General features: G+C 46.5%; 1 protein-coding gene across 1 annotated transcript; it reads right to left on the bottom strand.

The window, feature by feature from the left end:
- Positions 1-1442: 1442 nt before the first annotated feature.
- Positions 1443-11503, bottom strand: LOC143620083 (uncharacterized). The gene is made up of 3 exons (XM_077091862.1): positions 11471-11503; positions 11278-11383; positions 1443-1606 (listed from the first exon to the last, which is right to left on the bottom strand). The coding sequence occupies exons 1-3, from the start codon at positions 11501-11503 to the stop codon at positions 1443-1445; spliced, it is 303 nt and encodes a 100-aa protein (XP_076947977.1).
- Between the last annotated feature and the right edge of the window lie 441 nt (positions 11504-11944).

Consider the following 11944-nt stretch of genomic DNA (forward strand, 5'->3'; position numbering starts at 1 on the left):
ACCGTTTGATAACCAGTGCCGTGTGTTAGCGAGCGTGGAAGCCTAAGGTTTAACCGGTTAGTCAGTCTGTAGTTGACACAGGATAGTTTATCTGTTAAGTTGTATGAGATTGCTGTTTGATTGCTTACTTGGATTTCCGGGTATGATTTGTCCTTGTTACTTGATTAAATCTTTGATTACTTGTTCAGCTATTATAAAACCAAACTGTTTGCTAGTGTGATCAGCACTCTAATTGAATTACTTCATAATGTTAGGAATCGTTTACACTTTACACTGACCACATACTACTCGTCGTTCGACACCCTACTTACCCTGACTCGTTTAAGGTGATTAGGACATTGATTTATATTGTTTTTGACTAGATAGCGACAATCTAGCATCAGCCGCCTTCCCTCTCCCTCCTTTCACTTTGTTATTATATAATATACATGTGTCGTGGGTCGGTAATGAGCATCAAACACACATACACACAACACAATTTTTGATAACATATACACACAATGTCGTGGTTCAACCATTTATTTCCAGACTCGAACGAGGAGGAGCCGGGTTACGATGTTAACGATCAGCCTAGCACGTCGTGGTTACTGGACTTGAACCAGGTTTCATTTTATATTTATTGAGTATGAAGTCATTAGTTGTTTTTTTAACTAAGAAATGTAACATTACGTTTTGTTAGGATAGGGATTTCGGTGGGCTTTTGGGTTGGGCTTGATATGGGCTTGGCCGAGTTCGACTTATGTACGCCATATATATTGTTTTGTTTATCATTATTAGGGTGGTTATACATCTCAATCAATATCATTATATTTGGTTCTCTTGTGAGAGGGACTTAAGTGCCTCACGTAATATACATGTGCTTTGAAGCCATGCAATTGTGTTTTTTGTTCATTCATATTCTTCTTGAATTACCACAGTGTTTGCCACACAAACATCATGTTTAATTGATATCACATTGTTAGATCCAAATTTGGGACTTACAAAAACGCTTTAAAGTTTATTTGAGTTGTAAGATATTACTCGACTTTTGAACTCTTTTAATTTCTTTTCTTAAAGAATTTACCAATGAAAGAAAATTGTACAGATGAATTGCTTCTGTTAAGGTTTTATTACGTACACATATATATCTACACGTGTAGGTAAATAGTAGTAATAGACTAAAAAACACAAATTTGATGGTTTTTAATGTACACATCTCTTTTAGGTTTATTCTTCTTATTTTTCTCGCAATAATTAGTGTTCTTAAATGATATAACATAAGGACAAAAGATGATAATACTCAAATCACAAAATGGGAGAATTACAAAGTGATCTCCCCATGTTACATATACATAGATCGCCAGATTGGACACTCATACATGGTACTACCATATTCGTACATAAGTTCCAAGGTAGAATTATTTAACATATTATGAAATAGGTTATTGTTTAATGGAAGTTAATTAATCTCCATCTTTATCTGACTTGTCTGATTGATTGTCAAATATCATCTTTTGAAGCAAAACAATCGTCTCAGCTTCTGACATTCGGTTAGATGGGCTTGAAGTTTGAAACTCTGAGTAAGAGTCAAAGAACTCCTTGTTCTCTTTCTCTAACTCGCTCCACACTGCATTATGACAATTATATTTTCATTTAGAGCTCAGAACTATGATTATATATATTAAACAAAACTTACAAGCATGTAAAATAAAAATAAAGTAGCTAATTAAAAGAGAATGAAGAGTGGAGATTGACAGTCTCTAGATGCATAATTTCAAGGCATGGAACCTAATTAATGAATCGTTTCATTTGAGGTTTATACAATTATTAATGTAGAAACGTTGTTTATGTGTTATTGTATATAATTGATGCATTAAACATTTCCCAATAGTTTAGAAAACATGAACATTACACGTACTAAAATGACTCGTGACGGTATTAGTCTATCACTCATTGGTTGTACATAAGACGCATGTGACGAATGTGTGCATGCTATGCTTACATTCAAATGATCTTACTATATAGGAAACTGAAGAAACACTAAGCGACCCCGGCAGATTACGGATAATCTGGGGGTTAAGTAGATGTTTCCCACGAGGGGTTAGGTCCGGCAAAGATGGTTCTTCTGATGACCTGCAAAACAGACACCGTGAGCTCGTCACTGAGAAGGGGGGGTACCTCCTTGTGACCACCCTCCGGCGTGAGAATCAGACTAGATTGCTCTTGAATATAAGTGTATATTAAGAGATTGCTAGAGAAGATAAGATAATGAGATAATAATACCATTCCAAGGTGTTGGAGTATTTATAGCCGAAGATAGGTTTCCAAGAAGGTACAGCCGGCTGAATAGTATTCCTGTTCTGCCAACTGTGGGCTACGCACATGCCATGCTGGTGGTTGGTGGGTAGGCAGCGGCTGATAGTGACCAGGCCGGCTGTGTACTATTCCTTTTCCACCAACTGCAGGCTATGCACGTGCTACGACAGGTTGGTGAGTAGGCAGCGGCTGATAGTGACATTAAGTAACAGAGCATGCTGCTCGTTGTACTGTTGTCAGTGAGCTGTCGCAGCTTTGGTCAGATCTTTTGTCCATACCTCGTCAGGTACAGTACAAAAGATCCTCCAGTAGCGTACGGACTGGCTCATTTGGGCGGGAGTTTTCCCGGCTTTGGGCGGGAGTATTCCCGGCTTGCTCACTCCTTCTTCAGGTGACATTACTGAATTATTTAAGAGTTAAGTGCCTTGTGCGTGTAGCCTTGCTGCGCAGGTAGCCTTCCCTGATGGCTAGTATCCGTTGCTGCGGGAACAGGCGGAGTACGTCGACCATTGGGAGGCTTTTCCTGCGGGAACAGCTTGCGTACTGCGCGTAAGGACGTCACGTCTCTGAGCATGGTGGGTCCTGCGGATCCAGTTGGTTTCTGCGCAGACGTCTCTCTTCAAGGTGAGTCTTGCGAGTTTAGCCTTTGCGCAGACGTCCCTATTGAAGGTGAGTCTTGCGGGTTCAACTGCGCAGACGTCCCTCTTTGAGGTGAGTCTTGCGGGTCCAACTGGGCTCTGCTGGAACCTACCTCTTCAAGTCCCCCCAGTCCAATGTTCTTCTCATGAATTGTTAATAAGTGATGTGAACTTTTGGACTTAAGCAAAGGGCTTTGAAAAGGGTTTAGTTTTAAGGTTTTCCATGGGGATTTTTCCCGCGGAAGTCCTAATGTCACGTGCAGAAATTCCCGACTTTTCTGCTTGATCTTTGGGTATGATGCGGGTAGGTCTGTAACCTCCTCGCAAGTCAGGAGCGTTGAGTTCCACTTGTGTAGATTCTCCATGAGGTTTTGGTAGTTTTGAACATAGTGATCAATTATGTTAAACAACCAATTCCATCTTGGAGCTTCAAACAATCTAGTTCTCGACGTTCCCGCTATGCGGGGATGTTATTCCCGTTTCCGCAAGCATGACCCAGAAGATCCTTCTTGGTTTCAATTCCCTGCGGAGTGCTAGGTATGTGAAGGGTTTCGCCTTGACACTGTACCCGCACTCGTCTTATAGTTACTTTACTTCCAAGGTATTCCTGGCTTCAATTCCCTGCGGGTGCTAAGTATGTGAAGGGTTTTGCCTTGACACTGTACCCGCACCCGTCTTATAGTTACTTGGTTGCCGAGGTATTCTTGGCTTCAATTCCCTGTAGGTGCTAAGTATGTGAAGGGTTTTGCCTTAACACTGTACTCGCACCTGTCTTATAGTTACTTGGTTGCCAAGGTAAGGGGTATAGTCCCGCTTACTTTTGAATCTTTTTGAAATTCGAAGAGTTGGTGAAAGGATAAGAACAGTCCAAACTGTTGAAACGTCGTCCGACGGTTTCTTCTGACAGTGTCAGGACGTGCAGGAAGTTATGGCGACGTGACAGTATATGGTCATTCCAGACGCTTTTTCAGGCGCGTGGGCGCGAGTTTTCGGGCGCGTGGCCTCGAAGTTTACGGCACGCGTCCTGTCAACAGTTGTTGCCAGCTTGCATATTCCACGTGTCATAGTTTCATTGCACCTGTGCTTTCCTCTCTCTTCCGCATTAAATTCATCGCATTCATTGCGATGAGTATATAAAGAGAGGATAGGTTGCATCTCAACTCACAATTTCACCTCTCTTCTTCTTCTAAACGATTTCCGGCGAATACTCTAACTTTTCTGTCGAGCATTCTCCTGAAATCGTTCTTTACATTCAAAACATGTCTTCTGTTCATGATTTTGAGGCTACCGCTGAGGAGTCTGACGTGTATGCCGAGAATCCGTCGTCTACTTCTGATAAGGACGATAAGAGTACTGCTGGTGAGTGCCAGTGTGCTCTTACCGTCGACCTGTACCAGTACATTGTTAGGAAGTTCATGCTCGAGCCTTTCGAGCCTGAGTTTCCTAAGCCTCATCAGAGGGTGTACGATGCCCCCAAGGGCAAGATAGGGGTGTATGCCGCATTCTTCGTTTATGGGAATCTCAGGTTCCCATTGACGAAGTTTGTGTACCGTGTTTTGGAGAGACACGGTGTACATCTGACGGAGGTACACCCAATGGCGATCGCCAAGATTCGCCATTTTGAATGGGTGTGCCTCATTCTGGGCGTGGATCCCCATGTCGACCGCCTGATGACCTTCTATTCCTGGAGGTGCATCCAGGGGTGGTATACCTTGGTCACTCGGATCAAGGGTTTGAAGATCTGCGCTACCGAGCGCAGTCTTCGGTCTTGGAAGCGGGAGTTATTCTATATCTCCACTCGCGTCGTCCCCATAGCGATGACGTTCAAGAACGGGAGAGCTATCCTGAACCTTCACGCCTCCAACTACCAGGAGGCGGAATGGTTCTCCAAGATTTCCCGGGTCCAGTCTCCGGTTTACCGCTTTGCGGAGTCCGGGATGGTGATGCTCGGGATGAGCCGGGTGTGGAAGGATGCTGGGGCGGAGGCGCCACAGATTCCCATCGTCCTCGAATACGGTTTGAACTCTGTCCCTTACGATATGCTTCATCTTCTTTGCTGATTTAATGTTTTCTTCTAACTGTTTTTCTTTTGTTTTCAGAGGGAAACGACCTACAATCGCTCCTGCATCCGCGGGAAGCTGGTGGTCCCGCTCGGATGGGTACCCATGCTCTTGATGAGAACGAGTTGCCCATCTTGGAGCAAACGGCGGATCGGTTTGTGGAGGTCTACCCGCCGAGCCATGAGATTTTGAGTGCCACACGGCCAGGTAAGGAACTCTTTAACCCCCGCCCTCTCCATGCTCAAACCTCTGCTGGAATTCCTCTAATCTTGTCATCTTCTGATGAGGAATCCGCAGATGGTCCTTTCTTCGCGAGGAAGAAGGCTGCTGGCGGGAAGGGGAAGGCGAAGGTTGCCTCCACTGCCGATCCGGTGAATCGGTCTGACTCAAAGACCGAAAGCGAGGAAGCGGCGGGGAACCCTGGTGGTGGTGAGACAACTGTCTCGGAGGTTGAGACAGCTGCCACTTCCGCGCGACCAAGTTCCACGACGGTGACTGGCGTGAAGAGGCCAGTTCCATCGGGTTCGTCCCCGCCCGTCAGATCCTTCAAGATTAAGAAAACTCGTAAGTACTGTTTATCTTACCCGCAATTCTTTCCGCCATTATACTTATATATCTTGTCTTCATGCAGGCGTGGATGCTACCGCATTCCAGAGTAGAGCGGGAGGGAGCGTCTCTGGACCCATGACGGTAGGTTTTGTCAACCTACCCGAGGCGATGACCCAGGCGGCTGCGCCTGTGTGCAGCATTGGTTCAGTTGCTCATCCCGTTGAGGCAACTGTTCCAATTGTAACATCATCTCCGCCGGCTGTCAGTGCCATTTTCACGGAATCCTTTACTGAGCCGGCGGTGGTGTTTTCTGCGGATTCTCCCGCAGCGGCGGCCACGGTTGTGAGTTCACCTCCAGTGAGTTCACCACCGATGGTCTCTACCGCGGCGGCTTCAACCGTGCCTCCGGCACCGGCGACTACCTCGTCTCCGGCCGGTTCAGCAGGTATGTTTGGGGTTGGGGCGTCTAGCCAATCTCTGCCTCCTTCCCATCTGCCTGACCTCTTGGATGGATATCCGTTAGGTTCAGGTGATGGGTTTGGTGGCTATCGGCCTGTTGTCGACCCTACAGGTGCGTAGGGTTATTTTGGCCTCTTTTTTTATCATCTTTTCCTAACTGCTTTTTGTTTTTGCAGTGTCGGATTCCAATGAAGTGTATGTTCCACGTTGGAACATCCGCCGAGGAACAACCCTTCGGACGGCTGTGGACTGCATCGAGTGGGCGCGCCACGCCGCTCCAAGTGGGGCGCTGGGGGAAGCTATGTCGAGCTACCAGGAGGGTAGGCTGACAAACGAGCTTCGAATTCTCCTTGCCCGGATGCAGCCGCGCGTCGAGCTGCTTTGTCGTGAAAACGACAAGTTAAAGGCGGCTCGTATCCAAGAAGTGGCTCAGGCGCGGGCTATCCGGGAGGAGAACAGGAGACTCTCCGCCGTTGCTGCGGAGAAGGAGAAGGCCTTCAAGGCCCTTGAGGTTGAAGTTCAGGCCCGTCTCGAGGCCCGTTCCAAGGCTACCCAAGCTGTTAACGAACAGCTTCGATTGGCTAAGGAAACTGCGCGGAACGCAACCGAGAGGGCCACCAAGGCTGAAGCTGTTGCGGAGCCTCTGCGCGCCGAGAATGAGGAACTCAAAGCCAAACTAGAGAGGCTCCAGCAGGCTCATGACGCCTTGGCCATGGAAGACGCCAAGAAGCTTCAAGAGATCTTGGACCAGAGGGGTATGCTTGACCATACTGAGCGTAAGCTAAAGGGCGTTGAAGAGGCTGCTGCTAAGGAAGTGTTGCTTGCCAACCTTAACAAAAGTGAAGCCGAACGCGCCCGTAACCAAGCTCAAGCTGCCCTCAAGGAGGCTCTGGTTACCAAGGAATGGCTTCTACGAGAAGCGTTGTCGCAGGTAAGCTTAGCTTCATAACGTCTTTACGCTTTTCTTTGTACTTAGAAAAGGTTTTGATACTTGGTATTTTTGTTTTGTAGGTTGTGCATCGGGTCTTCACGGACACATCTTACGACGATGCCATGAGCGCAGCCCTCAACGCTTCTCATGAGGATGGGGAAAAGGCTGGCTTCTTGCTTGGTCTGGGGTTTGTTGAGAAGGGCATCCCGCCTTCCAACTTCCCTCTATATGATGTAGATACTGAAGCTGCGTATGACCAAGCAGTGAACCGGTATGCTGCCTTCCCGCATCCGGTGGTGGAGAAGGTGAACGAAGTTGCTGCTGCTGATGATGGGCTAACCATTCTTAAGATCTTCCTTGAACCGCCACAGCCAACTGATGGTGCGGGTACAAGTGGTTTGGAGGGAGTGGTCCTGAAGCTTGAACCTTTAGATCCTTTCCCACTGTTAGGATAGGTTTATGTTTTTGTATAGATTTACACTCTTGTAGGCGGGTAGATACCCGGCCATTCTTGTAATACTTGAATTTTTATGGATTATATAAATCTTTGTGCGGGTAGGACCGCCACTTTCACTGGATGACTTGCTTTATAGACTTTATATGACTTGCTCATGCATATTATAGCTTAATTTGGCACTTGTTTTGCCGCATAAACCATATATGATTCGCTCGTGCATACTTTAACTTAGCAATTTTCCAAGTGTTTTGAATAGGTTAACCGTTCGACGCGCGGTTGTTAATAGGTTAACGTTCAGTTTCCTCTATCATGATTGTGCGGGTAGGACCGTCACTTTCATTTAGTGGGATGACCGATCTTCACCTATAACTGACCTACGTGAAGGTTTGCCGTTTTTTGTGTTTATGCGGGTTTTGCCGCGGTCCACACGCAACGACTTTTCACACTTATTTATGCGGTGAATACCGGCATATCAGTGTTTTGAATAAGTTAACCGTTCGACGCGCGGTTGTCAATAGGTTAGCTCGGTTTCCTCTATCATGATTTGTGCGGGTAGGACCGGCACTTTCATTTAGTGGGATGACCCAACTTTACCTATAACTGACCTGCGTGAAGGTTGGCCGTTTTTTGTGTTTATGCGGGTTTTGCCGCCTTCCACACGCAACGACTTACTTCCCCACTTATGTATGCGGTGAAGACCGGCATATCAGTGTTTTGAATAAATTAACCGTTCGACGCGCGGTTGTCAATAGGTTAGTTCGGTTTCCTCTATCATGATTTGTGCGGGTAGGACCGGCACTTTCATTTAGTGGGATGACCCAACTTTACCTATAACTGACCTGCGTGAAGGTTGGCCGTTTTTTGTGTTTATGCGGGTTTTGCCGCCTTCCACACGCAACGACTTACTTCCCCACTTATGTATGCGGTGAAGACCGGCATATCAGTGTGGAAAGTTCATAAGTATAAATGTAAAATTATCAGCGTCAATATGATAAGGAGAATCATTTCCATTAGAAGTGGCTCTGGGCCTTTTCTTTTACAAGTTTGGAATTGATCTACATGCAGACTGTGTAATTGAGCTCCCTTCCATGTTGTTTGGATGGGAGTGCTATCGAGCCGATATGCACTTGGTTCGGAATCTCGTTGTTTACGCAGTATGTAGTCTCCAACATTGAAGCTGCAGTTTCGTGTTTTTCCCAACTGGGGTTCTACACGCGTTGGCCTGCTCAGCATCCTTTACGCCACGAGGTGTGCGAGTTCTCCATCTCTGACGAATGTCTCGATGATGTCCTTCAAGTCTATGCATTCGTCGGTGGTGTGGCCTTTTGTCCTGTGGAAGTCACAGAATTTGCTCTGATCAGCGTTGTGACGCTCTCGGATTGTTGGAGCCTTTGGCCATGGGAGCCTCTCGGTGTCGAAAATCTCGGTGACGCTTTTGGTGAGCGGCGTCCACCGGGGGTTCCGGTTCGACGACTGCCTGTTGTCCTTTCCGCCTAACCGAGGGTGCGAGCCGGATGAGGTGTCGAAGTTTACCCTTGACTGCCAAATACCTAGCTTCCTCTTTTTGTTTAGTCGGGCGGTAAGGACGTTATTTTCTCTTGTTTTCTGGGTGTAGAGGTTTGTGCTTTGGGGAAGATCTCTACCCAGTTGCTTTTTCGTTTCCGCGAAGCGTTTAGCTGCTGTCATGATGGCATCCCATGTGGATGGCATGCCATCTTTACCCGTTAAGGTGCGGATGAGCTCTGGGTCTTTCGCGCCCTGGATGAAAGCAGCGCGAACAAGATCTTCGCTAATACTGCCCAGACTTAGCTTCTTTGAATTGAAGCGCGTGATGAAGTCTAGTAAAGACTCATCTTCCTCTCGGATGCAGTTGAGGATTGTCCATTGCTCTTCAGTGTACTTTCTTTGTTGACTAAAGTGTTGGCTGAACTTCTGTTGGAAGTCTGCCCAATCGTAGATGTGGTGGACCGGTAGACTGTCGAACCACGCTCTGGCTGCTCCAACCAGCGTCATCTGGAACATATAACACCACGTAGGTTCCGTCCAGTTGCTGACGGTTGCCCCCGCTATGAATCTGTTCAAATGATCGTCTGGGTCGGATATACCATCATAAGTGCCGATGTTGGACATCTGTTTGGCACTTCTTGGGGAGATTGCTTCCGCAATGTCCCTTGCAAAATTGGAGGTTCCCGCATTTGCAGCGGTTGGTCTGAAGGTTTTAGAGAAATCACGTGGGTTTCCACCCGCGTTTTTTGGTTTGAAGGTTTCTCCAAAATTCCTTTTCGGTTGGAAGTCCGTTTCCTTACGCCTCCCTTTTGCCCTGTGGCGAGGGTTCACGTCGGTGTCTGATTCCTCCCGATCATCGTCCGAGTACTCGCACTCACTGCTCGTGTTGAGCTGCTGTCGAGTGCTTCCGAATTCGTCAGCCTGTCGGAGTGAACGTAAGCGTTCATCCAACTCAGCTTGGAATTCCCTTTGACGTTTTTCCGCCCACGCTTTAACTTGTTCGAGTGTTTGGCGGGGGGGCCTCGTCTGTTGTCTTTCCACCTGGGTATCAATGAATCCTAGGGGAGGATTGTTTACTGCACTTGCCCCGGCTCGGGTAACCGGGGTAGTGTTCGTAAAATTTACTGCACTTGCCCCGGCTTGAGTAACCGGGGTAGTGTTCGTAAAATTTGTGTACTCTCCGGTGTTCCTCCCAGTAGATGGGGTTGTGGTTACCGGGGTTTCCTGGTTACTCCCTGGCCTTGGGATCGGAGTAACGTTAACCATTTTTCAGAAGTTTTGAAAAAAAAACTGAAAAAGATTCAAGTTTTAGCTTTTATGCACGGATGGCGCCAATGAAGAAACACTAAGCGACCCCGGCAGATTACGGATAATCTGGGGGTTAAGTAGATGTTTCCCACGAGGGGTTAGGTCCGGCAAAGATGGTTCTTCTGATGACCTGCAAAACAGACACGTGAGCTCGTCACTGAGAAGGGGGGGGGGGGTACCTCCTTGTGACCACCCTCCGGCGTGAGAATCAGACTAGATTGCTCTTGAATATAAGTGTATATTAAGAGATTGCTAGAGAAGATAAGATAATGAGATAATAATACCATTCCAAGGTGTTGGAGTATTTATAGCCGAAGGTAGGTTTCCAAGAAGGTACAGCCGGCTGAATAGTATTCCTGTTCTGCCAACTGTGGGCTACGCACATGCCATGCTGGTGGTTGGTGGGTAGGCAGCGGCTGATAGTGACCAGGCCGGCTGTGTACTATTCCTTTTCCACAAACTGCAGGCTATGCACTTGCTACGACAGGTTGGTGAGTAGGCAGCGGCTGATAGTGACATTAAGTAAAAGAGCATGTTGCTCGTTGTACTGTTGTCAGTGAGCTGTCGCAGCTTTGGTCAGATCTTTTGTCCATACCTCGTCAGGTACAGTACAAAAGATCCTCCAGTAGCGTACGGACTGGCTCATTTGGGCGGGAGTATTCTCGGCTTTGGGCGGGAGTATTCCCGGCTTGCTCACTCCTTCTTCAGGTGACATTACTGAATTATTTAAGAGTTAAGTGCCTTGTGCGTGTAGCCTTGCTTCGCAGGTAGCCTTCCCTGATGGCTAGTATCCATTGCTGCGGGAACAGGCGGAGTACGTCGACCATTGGGAGGCTTTTCCTGCGGGAACAGCTTGCGTACTGCGCGTAAGGACGTCACGTCTCTGAGCATGGTGGGTCCTGCGGATCCAGTTGGTTTCTGCGCAGACGTCTCTCTTCAAGGTGAGTCTTGCGAGTTTAGCCTTTGCGCAGACGTCCCTGTTGAAGGTGAGTCTTGCGGGTTCAACTGCGCAGACGTCCCTCTTTGAGGTGAGTCTTGCGGGTCCAACTGGGACTTACCTCTTCAGAAACTAACCGGTTGAAATTATGACTGGCATGGTATTTGCATGTTTAGAAAGGACTTCCATGCATTCTTCTTTGCTCATGCGAAATATCAAACACTTCGCTATCATATATTGCACCTAGAGCAAAACCATAGTATATATACGAGATTATGATTTGGGAACAAAAGCTTATATATAAATAAATCTTTTTTTTTTTCCTGTTACCATGTGTATGTATGAAGCAGAAGAGTCACACATCTTCTAACGTACTATCACTCTTTACACTGCTTTTGTAATATAAACATTAGAAAGTTATATATTGATGAACATAAAGGAGACGGTGGGGTGACTAGAGGACATACTCTGCACGTGATCCGTCGGTCCCATTCTCCAATTCACTAATCCTAGTTGAAAAAATGAAAAATAATGTGTATTTACTATTTACCAAAAAAAAGCCAATGAATTTCCAGTAAGAACCATAATATTTTTCCTATGCTGTCAGTATTTCGGTGTTTAAATTTCCAATAACTCTGCGTTTGATTTTCGGGTCGGGTAAAATGACAGAAACGAAGGTCACAGGTATGAGATCGCTTGCCTACGGTTTTAATAATGCAATCGATTTTTTATTTTTTAGCATTTAGGTTTAAACAATTGGGGAATTAAGAGTTATTTGAAAATAAAAACATGATCTTTTTTTTA

Source organism: Bidens hawaiensis, unplaced genomic scaffold, assembly GCF_021521415.1.
Source record: "Bidens hawaiensis isolate Kalapana, Puna unplaced genomic scaffold, B.hawaiensis_p1.1 tig00002525_1, whole genome shotgun sequence".
Lineage (NCBI taxonomy): Eukaryota > Viridiplantae > Streptophyta > Magnoliopsida > Asterales > Asteraceae > Bidens > Bidens hawaiensis.

Bases quoted from the DNA above. Each gene is read 5' to 3' on its own strand.
- LOC143620083 (XM_077091862.1), bottom strand. From the start codon at position 11,503: ATGTGTGACTCTTCTGCTTCATACATACACATG. The intron at 11,384-11,470 runs GTAACAGGAAAA...GTTTTGCTCTAG, and splicing joins CTGCTTCATACATACACATG to GTGCAATATATGATAGCGAA. The intron at 1,607-11,277 runs GTTAGTTTCTGA...GTCATAATGCAG, and splicing joins GCCAGTCATAATTTCAACCG to TGTGGAGCGAGTTAGAGAAA.